Below are 17,396 nucleotides of genomic sequence, written 5' to 3' on the forward strand. Positions count from 1 at the left end.
ATGACATAAAAAGCTGAGGTTATTTATTTTTTTAGAGGAAATGAAAGCGTGTGAACTACACAGTTACAATGTAGGAGAAAGAGGGAGGATTGTTGGAGCCTGGGGAGAGGTTAAGTTTGTGCTTGTAATGCTAAACAATGGCTTACTTTAGTATTATGCCCAAACCACCCCACTTGCAAATAAATGCAAGGAAATCCTGGTGAATCAACATTGTATATATATATTTGAAGGAGAAACTGCAAATTAAAACTGGGGTGAGAGAGGCAGTGATAACTTTGTCATAATCAAGCTGTCTCTAAAAGACGCCTCTCTTTCAGACTTTCTAACACCATCATCTGCTTGAGCTTTAAATTTGCTCCATGTTCTGGCCTAGGCCCAACTTCAGACAATAGTCCCTTGGTCCATACATCACCATAGTGGGGGAATTGGCAGAAATCCAGAGTGCCCAGGTCAGATCTGCACATCTGCTCACATTTGCATTTCAATCCCGTTTTTCTCTTCATATGACTTTTAGATGCAAGCTAAATCGGATAGGTTTCATTAACAGAGGCCTTCCATGCAGACGGAAGCCACATAAATTGGAGCAAAGCAGCATTCAGTATCTGTGCGGGGATTATTCCGGAGTGTATGCTATACTACGCTACGGTTTACATAAGTTTGAAGAAGAGGACTATATAACTCTGCTCTCCCCACCCCCCAAGCCCCCCACTGATCATTTAGTGGAGTCGGGGATATCTCAGGGCTGAAAGAAAACAGGAGGGGGGAGCACATGGTTACAATAATCCTCCTTTGTCCCATAAGCCATGGTTTAGTGGACTGCTATCATTATGTCTCAACTCAGCCATACTCTCCGTGGTAGACAGAGGCTCCCTTGGAAAGAGAACCAGCAGTGTCTGCATACTCTTATAGCTGTCCCCAAACGAGTTCAAATCAAATAAGTTATCTTTCAGGGCTTTGGGCTTTTTGCCCATTGGAAGCAATTGGTTGCCAGTTAGCCTCTGGGCCCGATTCAAGGCATTTAAAGCCCTAAATGATCTAGGTCCCAAATATCTGAAATATCACCTCCTTCCCTATAGGACCCCCTTGGGTATTAAGACGGGGTGGGCCGGGGGGGGGGGGAATGGTCCGTAGTTCCAGTCTCAGAAGTGCACATGGAGAGGCAGCCTGGGGGAGGTTATTATCTGTGGCAGCCCCTAAGCTGTGCAACTTCACTATATAGTTCGCATCAAATGCTGAAAATGTACCTCTTTGCCCTGGCCTGTGACACCTGAGATGCATATTTTTTTAGAACCCGGCCTATTCGTGTCATTGCAATTTGTTTTAAACTGTTTTAAATTGTTGCGGTGGGTCCTGGGACTTAGGGTGAGTAATGCAACATTTTTTTTAAAAAAATGTATTTCTTTATTTTTTAAAGTGTGAATATGGCTTAAGGCAGGGATGGGCAGCTTGCAGCGCTAGAAAACATGAGACTAATTCCAAAAGCCTTGGGCATGTGATCAGGTCAGACCTGTGGTAAAAGTAATCTATCCCCTTCCCTGGCAGCCCTCAGAGTGGAGGGGGGGGGATGGGTGCCGGGAGTGAGGAAAGATAAGGCAGCGTCATAGGAACAAAAGGGGTGGCCTCATCTACTTTGGACTCTCTCCACACCCACTGCTGATTTTAGCCCCAGCACCAGTCAGCATGCAGCCCCATTGCATCATAACCCCAAAGGAATGCTGACCTCAAAAGAAAATGAGAAGAAGAAAAAAGATTGTCCGCCCTTGGCTCAAAGAGTGCTTTTTCGTGCAACTCAAGTAAAACTGGCAGCATGCTGATCTGCATTGCGACTTAATCTAGTGGTGACCTGTGTGAGTCTTGTGAGCAAGTTAATTAACTCGCTCATTGTTCACACAACCAATCCTACATGTCGTTTTCCAACATTGCAAACAGTTGAAATGCTGTACACCTGTGTTTCCAGTTAGCTAAGCACTGTAGACCCCCTTTTTTTCAAAAGCCAAGCCATGGACCCCCTACTTCTGAAAATGTTGATGTCTCTGTGGTAGTTTTTGTTATGCGAACGGTGCCCCCATGCCCTCCCAATGTGTCCCAGCGCAAAACCAGGCTGCACTCCCATGCGAGTCGCATGACCCATGCAAGAGCACGGCACCCAAAAACACATTGGCACTGTGACCTTGCGCAAGACACACATCCAGCTGTGATCTCATGTGCTTTGGGGTGCTTGCTCTCATGTAAGAACATGGCACCCCAAAATGGGATGTTCCAGACAGTTAACAGTTATGCCACATGCACCCTGGGTGGGTTATGCAGACTTCCTGGGGTCTGTGGGCCACCAGTTGGGAACTACTGCTGTATACAATATACTGGTTCACATCCATCACTAAGTCAAGCTTTGGATTAACAAGAATGTCTAGGTTCCCAGGGAGGAGATTACAGCCACTATGCTCCTCCTCTGGCCCTGCTGCTTCTGTGAGCTAAACCATGGTTTGACTTAGCTTGTTGCTCCAACATGGGCTTATGGTTCATCTGGTACAAGACAAACCAGATGCCTCAGAAAACATGCTGATTCAATCCATGGATTAGCTCACAGCAGCAGCAGGACCAGGGGAGCAGCAATGAGGCATCAATTTCCTCTCTAGGAACCCTCATGTTCTCTCTGGAAACCCTCGTGTTCTCACTGAGCCATGTTTTGGCTTAGTATTACATGTGAACCTGCTCAATATCAACAGTTCTAAAATGATCAAACCATGAAACAAAAACATGAATGGCATGAGAAAGCCTAAAATTGGTTTTCTGGCATCACAGTCCGGGACAGAATGACGTACATCAGTGGGTTTAAGCATGCTTAATCCGTGTTGGTTTTGTAGCCTTTGTTCTCTAGAGATGGGGAAGCTGCATCTAGATCAGGGTTTCCCAAACTTATGTCTCCAGCTGTTTGGGGACTACAGTTCCCATCATCCCTAGATAGCAGGACTAATGGTCAGGGATGGTGGAAATTTTAGTTCAAAAACAGCTGGAGACCCAAGTCTGGGAAACTGGTCTTAGAGCATGAACAGAAGGTGAACATTACTAAAACTCTAACTGATCTTTCCCCCCTGCCTTGTTGCTGGATATTGCAGTTGCTGGGGTGTTTTAAGTTCAGTTTCAATTGTGAGCATTTTATTAGGCTTTGTCGTTTTGTACACCACTGTGTGCACCATGCTGGAAAGGTGGCAGGAGTGTGCATCCTCCGCGTCGTAAACAGTTGTCAGGTACATGCCTCCAGTCTGAGCTGGAGCAAACCCACGGCAGCTGCAGCCATTAGAAGCAATGGGCTGATGTTGCAGCAGTCGTGTGCCAAGTACTCCCAAGCCGTTGGAATTGGAGTGCTATCTGCAAAAGCGTGTCCTGGGTGGTTGCAGTGGTGGAAGTTGGGACCCATTCTTCTGCTCGCCGAGGACTCGTCAATTTTACACTTCCTGGATATGGAGGAAACAGCAGTTTCTTGCTCATTCAGATGCTGCCTTGCCTGCCTGTTGCTGGAAATGTGATAGCGGCAGAATAGGGATGGGGCTTGAGAATGCACAAAAAGGAAGGAAGGAAGACCATAAACGGAAGCTGGAAGTGGACAGGGACACACTACAAAGAATAGAGAGGGAGTAACCTGTCGCAACGTTAACAGGTTAGCTTGAGTTTTGGAGAGAAACTGGAAGTGGCACTGTGAACAGGTAGCCTTGCCATCATGGATGCTGAGAGGTCTGTTCCAATGCTTGGGTCAATGCAGGCCTTGGGATTGTAGAAATGATTGAGGAGGGTGTAAAAGTCATCTTTCATGTCCCCCACCCCCCGCCGTCTCAGATTACTGGATCGTATCAGCTGCTGGGGTAGAACAATGCACAGTGCAATGATGTAACCTCATGCATTTTGTTTACCATGACATTGCAAGGCGGTGGGAGCAAACGGCCACGAAGCAGAGGCAGCTCCGTCTCTCACACAGTACTTACTTAACCCATCAGGCCACAATCCTAGGGGCATTACAGGTGAGCAAGCCCCATTGAATTCGCTGGGACTTGCTTCCAGGATAATAAGCATAGGATCTTGGGCTGCACAAGATACAAAGCTAAGGAGTATGGGAACAGATATGAAAGTTAAGAGGCTTACGCAGTTTTGTAAATGCAAGAAATGCGATTTCTCCCTATATTTAAAACATGTACCATAGTTTGCCAACCCAAATGATCATGCTGCTTTTCAGCTGGTTGTGGGTGGGGGTTTGGGGGGGATTTCTCATTCTTCAACAAAGATTTAAAACAAACTAGGTATTTATAACCAGCAAAATGTGAAATAACAGTAGCATTATCTCTGAAGAACATGGTCCAAACTTTACCTAATGTAATCATTCCCAAGAAATCTGATTCATTGGCGTTGCTGTCCCTTATGTATTTCTTGAACAAACAGAAGCAAGCTTTCCTAGTACATACAGTTTCACCAGACCAATATTTATGCTTTTGGGTTATTTGTGCTTTCATAGCTATTTGGAAGTTTGAGAAAGAGTGAAATGAAATAGTGTTGGGTTTGGGGGTGTTGATCTATTGAGGCATTTTGAATTGAGCGCCCCTTTAATACTGAGAATTCTGTTATGGGTAGGTAGAGAGTTAAAAACTTAAAGGAACCTTTGCTGTGTCATGGGTTGCTTAAGCCAGCTTGTTTAAACTAACCAGAGTTTGTGATAAACCACGATCACTCATCCAGAAAACCAAGGTTCATGGAAAATGAAAGTAACAGCTGTTGAATGCCTCCTCTTAACAACATGAGAAGAGAAAAGGGGGGGAGGTGAGCACAGAAGTCTGAGGATCATGGTACCTCCTTCCTGCTCAGGCATGTTTCACTAAACCAGGCATCGGCAAACTCAGCCCTCTAGATGTTTTGGGACTACAACTCCCATCATCCCTAGCTGACAGGACCAGTGGTCAGGGATGATGGGAGTTGTAGTCCCAAAACATCTGGAGGGCCGAGTTTGCCCATGCCTGCACTGAACCATGGTTTAGCATGCTAGACCAAGACTAATGCTTAATTGTTCTCCCCATCCCATAATAAAGCAAGCACACCAACGAGAGAGAGAGAGAGAGCAACCATCCCCTCCAGAAAAACAGATGGGAGAGTATCCTTTCCAAATGAGCCACTTCCATATCCTTGATTGACGTGATTTGAAAATCCAGAGAATCTGGTTGACCTAGCTCAGCATTGTGGTTCCCTAGGCTCATCTGTAGATTAGCTGGATGCATATCTATGCAAAAGTGCAACTCCATTCAGGTGTTTTAATCCATCACTCCATGAGGGAGAGGTATGCTAGCTCTTCCTGTCCCTGGATAACTTCTGAAACAAGCAATCTTTTGCTCATGTGAGCTCTCTAATACAGATTAGGACAAGCTTTCTCCCAAGGGAAACCCATGCTGCTGCAAATAGGCCACTGCATTTATTTGCCTCAAAAGATCTGGAGGGTGATGGGAACTGTGGAGCCAGCACAGCCATTCCCACTGTCCTTTACGTAATCCTAATTTTACAAGGATTAGAACATGTAACCCGGGCTAAGGTGGCACTAGGTGTAATAGGGTTTACTGCCAGGTAAGTGTGCGGAGGATTGCAACATCGTCTGATTAGAGGAAACAAAACAAAAAATCAAACTTGTATTTGCAGCAAGCCTTGGCTGTCCAGCTAATCCCAAATAAAAATTGTTTGGTGTGATTTTAGACTGCATCTAGGGGATCTGGGTTCGGTTCAGATAATTTCATTGGCACTAGGGCTGTCCTCCACTCACCATATGCTATTGCATCCATAAATAGTAATTATAATAGTAGCATGTCTAGTTCTTTAAAAAAATCTGAATTGGCCTCTGGGCTCATGTACATAATAAAATTGCTTAATAAATAATTAACAAAACATAATGGATAAAACATTAAAAATGACATCACCAACTTCTGTCAGCCGACAGCAGCTACCCCTGGTCTAGATGTGATTACTCTTTCCGAAGGAAAGAGTTATTTCATATCATATATATTTTTACATTTTGAAAAAAGAAATTTTATAAGGCATTTTTCTACGACAACAGCACACAAGGTAATGGCAGTTCCTTGTGCCATATGATATCCTATGAAAATTACCTTGCATGCTGGGAAAATCTCCCTGTGAGAGACTTTACACTGAGGTGCAGCTCTTTATTTACTAGATTTCTGCAAAATAACGATTCATTAATCTTCACTGTTATTGTCAGGATTTGACTTCTAGCTTCAGGCATTCGTTCTTGGAGGGAAATTGCCATGTTTTGTAAGATACCTCCCCCTCCCCTTCTCTACCATTTCTGGTTGCTGTTGCATTGTATTGGTGAAATTTCGTTCCTTTTGCCATGGCGTGTGAATGTTAGAGTAGGCTCCCTGCCAGTTTTGTGATCTGCTGCCTGCTTCAAAATGGAGGCAGGAAGGTATCCATTTTCATCAAGATGATGGGGATGTTTTGGTCTACCTGACCATCTGGAGTAGAGAAGTCCTTAAAAAGCAGGAACGTATATATTTTAAATATACAGGTATCTGCATATATGTATTAAAGTTGAATAAAATGCAAAAATTAAAATGCTGTCCATTAAACTGCATTTTTTAAAAAACAATAATGGCAACAAAGCCTGGGCATTTAATAAAATAAAATAAATGAATTCTGCTTAAATCAAATCAAAGCAAGAAAATGAATGGGATTGTTTTTATTCCTTGTGCAGAGATGGCTAGAAAAAACCTTTGTTGTATTAGTAAGCAAATGTTAAGTAAATTAGGTTTTTGGCATACTTGCTAAGTTTATTGCGCAGGCAAATGCGCTAAGTACTAAAAAGCAGGGTTTTCCCCCTAAAGTGCACGCATGCTGTCTTGGTGGTCTTGTGCCTATCCCAATTTTTAATGGCTCTTTTAAGTTTCTCAGCAAAGACCAAAGATCATAGGAGTTTAGCATCCCAGGATACGCTTAGTACTGCTTTCTCAATTTCATTTTTTCAGTCATGGGAACAAAGGGCTGATTTCCTAACTTCTCCCATTGTTCCTCTTCTAATGTATGAAATCTGCATATTTCCACACAATATAGCACTTTCAATGGCTTTGTAAAATTATGTTAAACTCCATGATATCACAGTTCCACCGTGCATATGTTGGGCAGAGAGCTTGCAGCCAGGCAGACCTGGCAGATAGCACTCATTCCAGCAGTGGGTTTCTTTTCTGTGTTTGCCCCACTTCAGAGACTCAAACCCCTTTAATGATGCCACTGAGTGTAAAAAAGCCAATGCAATTCTGGGCTGCATCAATAGGAGTATAGCATCTAGATCAAGGGAAGTAATAGTGCCACTGTATTCTGCTCTGGTCAGACCTCACCTGGAGTACTGTGTCCAGTTCTGGGCACCACAGTTCAAGAAGGATACTGATAAGCTGGAACGTGTCCAGAAGAGGGCAACCAAAATGGTCAAAGGCTTGGAAACAATGCCTTATGAGGAACGGCTTAGGGAGCTGGGTATGTTTAGCCTGGATAAGAGAAGGTTAAGGGGTGATATGATAACCATGTTCAAATATATAAAAGGATGCCATATAGAGGAGGGAGAAAGGTTGTTTTCTGCTGCTCCAGAGAAGCGGACACGGAGCAACGGATTCAAACTACAAGAAAGAAAATTCCACCTAAACATTAGGAAGAACTTCCTGACAGTAAGAGCTGTTCGGCAGTGGAATTTGCTGCCAAGGAGTGTGGTGGAGTCTCCTTCTTTGGAGGTCTTTAAGCAGAGGCTTGACAGCCATCTGTCAGGAATGCTTTGATGGTGTTTCCTGCTTGGCAGGGGGTTGGACTGGATGGCCCTTGTGGTCTCTTCCAACTCTATGATTCTATGATTCTATGATTCTATGATTCTATGAGTACAGCCTGCCTGCACATCTGCATATGCTGAAACACACACACCAGATTTTTGTTTCTATTTTGTGGTTCCCGCAACTCCCACTCATATTTTTCCTCTGAGTTTTGTAAGAAAGTCAGGCAGCTGCCCTTAACAGATGCCCTATGGGGGTCGGCCATGCCAGACAGGGGCTTCATTCTCTCTCAGATGATAAATATGTGATTTGATTGAAGCACAAGTGCTAAGAGCTCCGCTCATGAGATGGAGCTTCTTCCTCCCATAAAATCATAGAATTGTAGAGTTGGAAGGAAGAAGAAGAAGAGTTTGGATTTGATATCCTGCTTTATCACTACCCTAAGGAGTCTCAAAGCGGCTAACATTCTCCTTTCCCTTCTTTCCCCACAACAAACACTCTGTGAGTTGAGTGAGGCTGAGAGACTTCAGAGAAGTGTGACTAGCCCAAGGTCACCCAGCAGCTGCATGTGGAGGAGCGGAGACGTGAACCCGGTTCCCCAGATTACGAGTCTACCGCTCTTGACCACTACACCGCACTGGCTCTTCCCAAGGAACCCCAAGGATCATCTAGTCCAGGCACCCCCAACCTGTGGCCCTCCAGATGTTTTGGCGTACAACTCCCATGATCCCTAGCTAACAGGACCAGTGGTCAGGGATGATGGGAATTGTAGTCCAAAACATCTGGAGGACCGAAGGTTGGAGATGCCTGATCTAGTCCCCTACGGGGATCAAACCTGCAACCTTGGCACTATCAGCACCACGCTCTAACCAACTGAGCTCCTGTTGCAGACCCCTCTGCATAATTCATGCTTAGTGGGATAGGATGGGGCAGAGCATAGAGATCTCCAGGGATGGGGAAGCAATCAAGAGAGGTTTGAGGGCACACCTTGAAGAAGTTGAAATCCTTTAGTGTAATGCAAGGCATCTTCATATCCAACCCATGTCTGGGTTGTACTGTTCTGACTGCTCACACGATTGAATACTCCCCTGACTATATGAAATCTCCATAGAGCAAACCAGATATCGGAGAGAAGGGTAACCTGACCTAACCTTTTCTCCAGCATGTTAGTTTTTCAGCAATGTGAGATCCCACCTGTACAGCCCAAACTCTAGTTTGCAACCTTAGTGTGAACCAGGCCTAAAACATTCTCTATTATGAATAGCTATGGTATTTTTTTCCTATTTCAGTTTTAAATGAAGCACGTTATGAAGTGGATTGTGCTGAATAAAGAACAGGGAGAGAAATTCCTTTTTTTACCCCCTTGTTTCAAGTGCAGTCATTCTTGGTGGCATACTAAATGCAATTCTTTTCTCCTCTCTTTCCACCATAGGTTTATGCCCCTTCTGCAAGCACTGCCGACTACAATCGGGATTCACCAGGCTATCCATCCACAAAACCAGCAGCCAGCACTTTCCCTAGTTCCTTCTTCATGCAAGGTAAGGTGATATCATTGATGGGATTTTGCTGTGCATGCATTTTGAGAACCAGTAGGAAATGGGTCAAAAACAGCAGCCAGCTTGCTAGGTGGGGTTCCCTGTCGAACTCATATGGCCATTGTATGAGCGGTGTTGGTTGCCAATTCGTTTCCAGGCCCAATTCAAGATGATCGCATTACTGTTTAAAACCATAAATGACTTAGCCTGAAATATCTGAAAGTCCTGGTTCTCCTTTTGAATACTGCAGGTCACTCGTGCCTTTGATATTCCTCAGTTTTGAGGTTTAAATGTCATGTACAGTGGTACCTCGCTAGATGAACGCCTCGTGGCACGAAAAAATCGCAAGACGAAAATGTTTTGCGATTTTTTTGGCAGACTCTCAAGATGAAGTTTTCTATTGCCGTGCCATAGAAAACGTCGCAATATGAAGCAGGGCGCCGCGAGGAGGAGAAAGTCAGACCGAGCCCCCTCCGGGGAGCCCACCTGCCTTGCGCTTCCGCTTCTGCCGCCATCGCCCGGCTTCCACAGGGACATGGCGATTGGCGGTGCCATACTGAAACGGCCGCCGGCAGCCGAACAGCAGCTGGATCCCCCCTCACTCTCACCTTAAGCTGCCTGCACGCAGACGGGAGAGCGGAAACGGGAGAGGCCAACCAGACACAGGCTGTCTGGTTGGGCGCGAGGGTCCGGCTGCTGAGGAAGGAGGGAGGGAGCCTCTCCCTGGCCTCCTCCTGCTTCCCCCTCCCCAGAGCCTTAAAACTTCCGGAGCGGCTGTGGCGCTTGGGAGCAATGTGGCTGCTGTGGCTGCTCCTGGGCTCGGTGGGTGAATCAGGGTTTGTGAGCGCTGGATTGTGCCTTAAGCTGCTTTGCTATGGCACCATTTCATTGAAAGGAGAGCTTTTTTTGCCCATAGGAACGCATTAATTAAATTTCAATGCATTCCTATGGGAAACCGCACTTCGCAAGACGAAATTTTCGCAAGACGAAATGACTCGTGGAACGAATTAATTTCGTCTTGCGAGGTACCACTGTACCCCAAGGCAAACTTGAACAGTAAAGCTTATGTCCTAAAATTAAACTTCATGCACATTTTAGAAATTAATAAAGCTGAATAGCTTGCCTATTTGCTTCCTTTGTTATGTTTCTGCAAAGTTATTCACCCTCCCCTGTTGCTTTGAGAGATGATAGGACAATATGCTAGGCCTGTGTGTGTGTATATATTCGTATATATTTGTTCATTCATTTCAGCGCTACCTTTCTATTCACACTGGCATGCAATAACCTAAAAAACCATATAAACAATGCAAAATATTATTGTTGTTCAGTTTGTCACTTGCCATAACCAAAGAGAGTGACTTAAAAGTAAAATGCAAAAATGAAATATACGTAGAGAACGTATCCATTAAAACAATACTGCACACTAAAAGTGTTTATCCACAATAATCAGTTATAAAACAAGAAAATCCTTACTCACCCTGCAACGGGATTAACATCTATAATAACTGCAAAACCAGAACGGTATTATTGCTCAAATGCGCAAATAAAAGAATCCACATGCATTAGAAACGTAAGCATTAAAAGACAGCAGTTTTTTTGTTTTAAAATTTTTATTGATACAACAACAAAAAAGAAAACACAGATACAGAATTACACACAAGAATAACAATAAATACAAAATTTTCTTACCAAACAGTAAAACATAAGTTGGTCTTAACACTATAGACCCGACCTCCCGTCTATTCCTTATTTCAGTTTCATATTACTTATTGCCAATACACACTTTTATCATAATTTAACATTTTCTTAATATATCTTAACTCTTATATCTAACTTGCAACTATTACTGAAGTTCCTCGAATGCTGCAACAGAGTTTTAAACTACTGTAATTATATTTCAAATCTTCTTTGAAAACCTCCCATTTTGAAACAAATTCCTGTTTTGGTTTATTCTTTATTTATTTTTCTGATAGACCATCTAATTCAGCATATTCTGTCAGCTTTTGGACCCATTCATGTATAGAGGGGATTTCAATACTCTTCCATTTTGCCGCAATGAGAACCCTAGCTGTCACTGTAGCATATAAAAAGATACCCTTCATTTTTTGCGGAATATCCAAATCTGTAATTCCCAGGAGATAGGCCTCTGGTTTTTTATTAAAGGAGATCTTTAGCATTTTTTGCAGTTCTGAATGAATACTCTCCCAGAATACCTTTATTTTCATACATAACCACCACATGTGGTAGAAAGTTCCTGAATTATCTCCGCATCTCCAGCAATTACTTGGCACGTTTTTATACATTTTCGAAAGTTTCCAGGGTGTTAAGTACCATCGGTGTTGCATTTTTAGAAAGTTCCCTCTAATAGTATAACAGTTTGTGAATTTCCAATTGTTCTTCCACAAATTTTCCCATTGGGGCACAGTTACTGAATGGCCAAAGTCTTGTGACCAGCAGTTTCCAAAGATGGATGGAGCAATCCTAACTCAGCCTCAGTGACAATTGGAACTAGCACCTGCCAATCAGGGCAGAAGGTGGAGGTGGAATTTTAATGTGCCAACTCCAGAAGACCCATCACTAGCCCTGCTTCTCTTTGCAACCCCCCCTCCCAGTGGTGTAGCAAGGGAGGGTGATGGGGGTGGGTCGCCCCGGGTGCCCACTGGGGAACATTTTTTTTTATTTTCTGTTGCATGAGATTTTTCAACTGTTCTTATATGTTCTTTCAATGCTGATTTCATATCTGAAGTCGGTTTTCTTCTGTAAGCTCTAGGTTTTTTTTGCAATTCATGTTTTTCACTTTTCACCAGAGCCTCATGGTGGGGTGACAAAAAAAATTCCGCACCGGGTACCACCTGGGCTTGCTACGCCTCTGCACCCCCCAATGATATTTCCTCTTTCAGAGCTTTATACTGACTACCAATCGCAGGATTCCATCTTCATTACAGCTCCCACCTCCAGTGGGCAGAGCAGAGGCACCTGCAGCAGCACTTCTGCAGGCAGAGCCTGGCAGAGGGCCACCTCTTCTAAATCCTAATCTCTAGCAGCATGGATTAGGGTTTAGGATTGTTCCCTACAGCCGTATAAAAGCAGCTAGAATTGCCCGTTAAATGCCTGTCTGGATACATGTTTTCCACGGGCCCATCTGAATGGGTCCAAAAGCTGACAGCCTGTAATATTTTCCCGGAGAGGGCATTCCAAAGGTATGATGCCACCACAGAAAAGGCCCCATCTCCAGGGCTCTTCTATCATATTTCCATCCAAAGATTGGTAAAGGTGGTCAAAATATGTCCTCTGCTCATTCATATGTTAACTTTTGTCTGGCTTTCTTTATTAATTAAAAAAATGAAGCATGTACAATATTCAGTTTATTGAATAAATGCCATGGAAACGCTCCAGTTCACCATGTGAATAGTGCCTAAATATGGAGGAATTCCATTTTTTACACATTTTTATATTGTTTAGATATGTAATTTTAGATACTTTAATTATAGTATGGATGGTATTTATGATGTTGTGTGACTCCTTTGGGAGGAAGGGTTGCATAGAAATTTTAATAACACCCTATTTTAAGCTCCCCTTTTACCCTAGCAAAAATGTGTAACAATATAGGTTGTAGGTATTTAGGATTTAGATAAAGATAGCACAACACACTATAGGAAAGTCTTTGCACAAAAGACCTATGACTAATTGGTGGTGATTCAAGAGATGTCATTTGCTTTTCTCTGGAGCAAACCTTTTTTTTAATCATTAGCACATACTTATATAAAATTAGTGTAGCCCTTGGGAAGCAAATGGGTGATACATAGCTCTTCCCATTTGTGATTGCTATCTTTTAACTTAAACTGCTACCCAACACAGCAGAGCAATAGGTGTGCACCAGACCTTATTGGAATGCTAATTTTAACATTTACTGGAAACACAACACCAGGATGTTAGATAACCAAGCCTTCAGAGAAGCCTATTTTTCTTTTCTGTTTTACAGACGGTCATCACAGCAGTGATCCGTGGAGCTCCTCCAGCGGGATGAATCAGCCCGGTTACGGCGGAATGCTGGGCAACTCTTCTCATATTCCACAGTCCAGTAGCTATTGCAGTCTTCATCCTCATGACCGCTTGGTAAGCCTATGAGTGGAATTCAACATCACGCTATAACGTATGTTCCATCTGCGGAAACATTTCATTTTGTCAAATGAAATGCTCTACCCCCATTGTCCAGTAGGTCCAGCGCTGAAGGCCTTCTGGTGGGTCCCTCGCTGCGAGAAGTGTGGTTACAGGGAACCAGCTTCCCTGCCATCTACCCCTCCCCATATTCTTCCTGGTAACCAACAGAGACTCAACTGTTGTGAGGTCAGGTGAACATGACGCCACCACGCCATGTACTACTGCACGTACCCATGCAATGGAAAGGCCTATTCTGTGCATTCCTTTGTTAATTTTATTTTTATTTCCAGTGGGTATTTTTAAAAAGAAAGAAGAAGTTTGGTGCCCTGGTGGGTCCTGAAAGGGAAAGGGGGCTATTAGTAGGGTTTGTAGATAAAAAGGTAATAAATAGCATGGAGGGAGGCTGTTTATAAGTAAAACAAATAAACTTTCAATCTGTGCTGTCATAGCCATCTAACTTACTTCCAGGCAAAAGAGCTTATAATTGCATACTGAGAAGGAGTGTTGTTGAAAACTGGTGCTAGTTTGAACTGGTGTGTGTGTGTTTTTGCACACCACTTTTAACAGAATTACCATTTGCATCGATTTCACAGTAAAGATCATTCATTCGTTCATTTGCAGCATTTGTGCCCCACTCTTAAGTCAACAGGCTCCCAGAGTGCCTTACATGCAGTCAATTAAAACAAATCAGTCCCTGCCTGCAGGCTTACAATCTAAAACAACAACACACAAGGGAGAAGGGACAGGGAGGGAAGACGAAAAAATCAAACTCAGGCACCTGTACTTAAACAGTTCTTCTTATAATGAACAGCTGGCACAATTCAGGGGTAGGAAGTACCTGATACAGCTGGTCTTTTGGCAGAGCTGGTGGAATGAGCCCTGCTTCCCATCTCCCCCACTGAGGCAGCCTGATGGTATGGCTGCTCTCAGGTGACAATTGAGGGAGAGGAGGCCTGATGGAGCTGGTCTGTCACAGCAGAGCAGATCCATGAGTGGGAGAAGGAGCCAGGTGGAAGAACCTTCCTGGAAATCCATGCAATCTTCCCATTTCTGACATAACACTTGAGAAATCTGTTAAGCCAGGTATCTTAAATGTTTTGAGAACCCAGGGCCCACTTTTAACCCGTAAACATGCATTTGGGGACCCATTTCTAAACCCTTTACCATGTATTTGCATGGTGGTAGTGTGCCTGTTGCAACCCACCTTGGATCAGGCCACGACCCACCAGTTGAAGACCAGTGTGTTAAGCTACGCAAGAGAAGAAAGAAGAAAAACACTCTATAGCAGGCATCCTCAAACTTCGGCCCTCCAGATGTTTTGGACTACAGTTCCCATCATCCCTGACCACTGGTCCTGTTAGCTAGGGATCATGGGAGTTGTAGGCCAAAACAACTGGAGGGCCGCAGTTTGGATATGCCTGCTCCATAGGAATCAAGCTACGTTTTGCACACAACTTCTTTTTGACACTCCTCAACTGTGGTCAGCAGAAACAGGTTGCTGGGTGGGGCAAAGCCATTGCACTAGGTTCTTGGAAGCTGGGTCTCTGTTGCTTACTGAGAGGGGAGGTGGCAGGGAGCTAGGCATGGTGCAGGATATGCAGAGTGGCTCAGCTGGTGCATTCACACCATGTAACCCTCCTACCAGGAAACCAGTGTAGCAGCTCTAACCCACCTAGAGAGCCACTTCTGGGGATTAAGCCTTCCACAACCTGGTGCCCTTCAGATATTTTGGACTACAACTACCATCAGCCCCAGGCTAGCACTGGGAGCTGTAGTCCAAAACATCTGGAAGGCTGCCCTAATACAATGCTAAATCACCCTTGCAAATTGTAGACATGATGCAGCTGAAGTTTAACCCCCTTTTATATCCCACTGGTTCACTGGGGCTGAAATCCCAGAAGCATTGACGAGGCAGCAAACTCTACTGAGCATAGTGGATCTTGCTCCCAAGTAAACATGGATTGGATTGGATTGCACTGCACAAGAGTTCGGTGCATGCTTATTTCTCTTCCACTGAATTCAACAGGAGTTGAAAGCGTTTTGACAAATAGGTTTGCGTTTAGCTGGATCACACATCATTTAAATTTGTTGCAAGTCATGGGCCTATATCTTTGTTGACATTTCTTAGAGGTTTTTTTTATATTGCGGCTTTGAGCATGCAACCCACCTTGGGATAGAGCGGAATAGAAATAAATATTTGTAAACATCTCATGTCTTCAAAATGGAACATGACAAACATTTCTATTGTTTATGCTGCCCATCTGTTGTAGATGGGGTAAGAGTAGTCTCTGGGATGTCAGGCTACGAAAGCCCATATATTTATATGTTCCAGTCTTCTGCATACAGGAGGGTACGTCCATGGTGGGATTCACCTAGCGACCTCTAATGTCCGGTGTCCCACACTGATGGAGAGCACCAGATCTGGGAGCTTTGTGGCATAGGAATGGCTCTCTGGTGAACTCCCTACAGAAGGCTGAATAATAATAATAATAATAATAATAATAATAATAATAATAATTTTATTATTTATACCCTGCCTATCTGGCTGGGTTTCCCCAGCCACTCTGGGCAGCTTCCAACTGAATATTAAAAATAATACAGCATCAAACATTAAAAACTTCCCTAAACAAGGCCGCCCTCAGTTGTCTTTTAAAAGTAAAATAGTTGCTTATTGCCTTGACATCTGCCGGGAGGGCATTCCACAGCAGGCACCACTACCGAGAAGGCCCTCTGCCTGGTTCCCTGTAACCTAAGATAAGATAAGATATCTTTATTGTCATTGTCCCCTTGCGGGAACAACGAAATTACTCGGTTGCTACATCCACTCAGATAAAGCATTCCGCATAATCCAAAATTACAAAAGCTAATTAAAAACAGTAAATATACTACAAAATAACAAGTAAAATAAGATGACTTCAAAGTCCGGGCTTCCCATTTAAGGCCAAAATTGCTCTAGAGAAGAAACTGTTCCTGAGACGGCTCGTTCTTGCCTGCATTGTTCTATATCTCCGTCCCGATGGCAGGAGCTGAAAGAAATGGTGACCAGGGTGCGTTGGATCTCTTGATATATCTAGTGCTTTTCTATGGCACCTGGTGGTGTAAATTTGTTCTAAGGTGGTGAGTGAGCAGCCAATAATGCTCTCTGCTGTTTTAATAATTCTACACAGCCCTGCTCTGTCCTGGGAAGTACAGCTTCCGTACCACACACATAAACCGTACGTGAGCACGCTCTGTATGGCACAGTGATAGAAGGCAAGCAGCAGCTTTTGTGGAAGATGGTTTTTCCTTAAAATTCTCAAAAAATACAGTCTCTGCTGCGCCTTCTTCACAAGCCCCCTTGTATTAACACTCCAGGACAGATCCTCCTGTAACTCAATGCCTAGAAATCTAAACGTTGTTACCCTCTCCACACAAATTCCGTCAATCAAGAGTGGCTGGACCTCGTTCTTCTGTCTCCTAAAGTCCACCACAAGCTCCTTAGTTTTCTTTGTGTTTATGAGCAAGTTGTTGACTCTGCACCACTCTGTCAGCCGCTCCACCTCATCTCTATACTCAGTTTCACCCTCCTTATCAGAGATGAGCCCGATCACGGTTGTGTCATCTGCAAATTTGACAACCCTATTTCTAGGGTGGGCAGCGACACAATCATATGTATAAAGAGTATAAAGGAGCGGACTAAGCACGCATCCTTGTGGTGTTCCTGTGTTAGTCCTAAGCATGTTAGACATATAAGGGCCCAACCGGACCCTCTGGGAGCGATCTGAGAGAAAGTCCAGTATCCACCCACAGAGTGATAGCGGGAGCCCCAGATTTCCCAATTTAGTTATCAGACGTCGCGGTAGAATGGTATTGAATGCCGAGCTGAAATCTACAAAAAGCAGTCTGGCGTAGCTCCCCGCTG

At 43.9% G+C, this 17,396-nt stretch overlaps 1 protein-coding gene and 1 long non-coding RNA gene across 39 annotated transcripts in view; both read left to right on the forward strand.

Moving 5' to 3' along the window:
- Positions 1-17,396, forward strand: part of LOC148684471 (uncharacterized) — a 662,448-nt gene that overhangs the window by 572,445 nt on the left and 72,607 nt on the right. The gene's annotated exons all lie outside the window — the stretch shown is intronic.
- Positions 1-17,396, forward strand: part of TCF4 (transcription factor 4) — a 365,743-nt gene that overhangs the window by 291,641 nt on the left and 56,706 nt on the right. For all 38 annotated transcript variants that reach the window (XR_015946088.1, XR_015946085.1, XR_015946086.1 and 35 more), the window contains 2 exons: positions 9,232-9,337; positions 13,317-13,450. Coding sequence is in view for 27 of the 38 variants with exons in the window: in XM_035100880.3 (XP_034956771.1) it covers positions 9,232-9,337; positions 13,317-13,450 (240 nt within the window). In the remaining 11 variants the exon portion in view is untranslated. The remainder of the gene's footprint in view (positions 1-9,231; positions 9,338-13,316; positions 13,451-17,396) is intronic.

The sequence above is a fragment of the Zootoca vivipara genome, chromosome 10 (assembly GCF_965207765.1).
Source record: "Zootoca vivipara chromosome 10, rZooViv2.hap1.1, whole genome shotgun sequence".
Taxonomy (NCBI): Eukaryota; Metazoa; Chordata; class Lepidosauria; order Squamata; family Lacertidae; genus Zootoca; species Zootoca vivipara.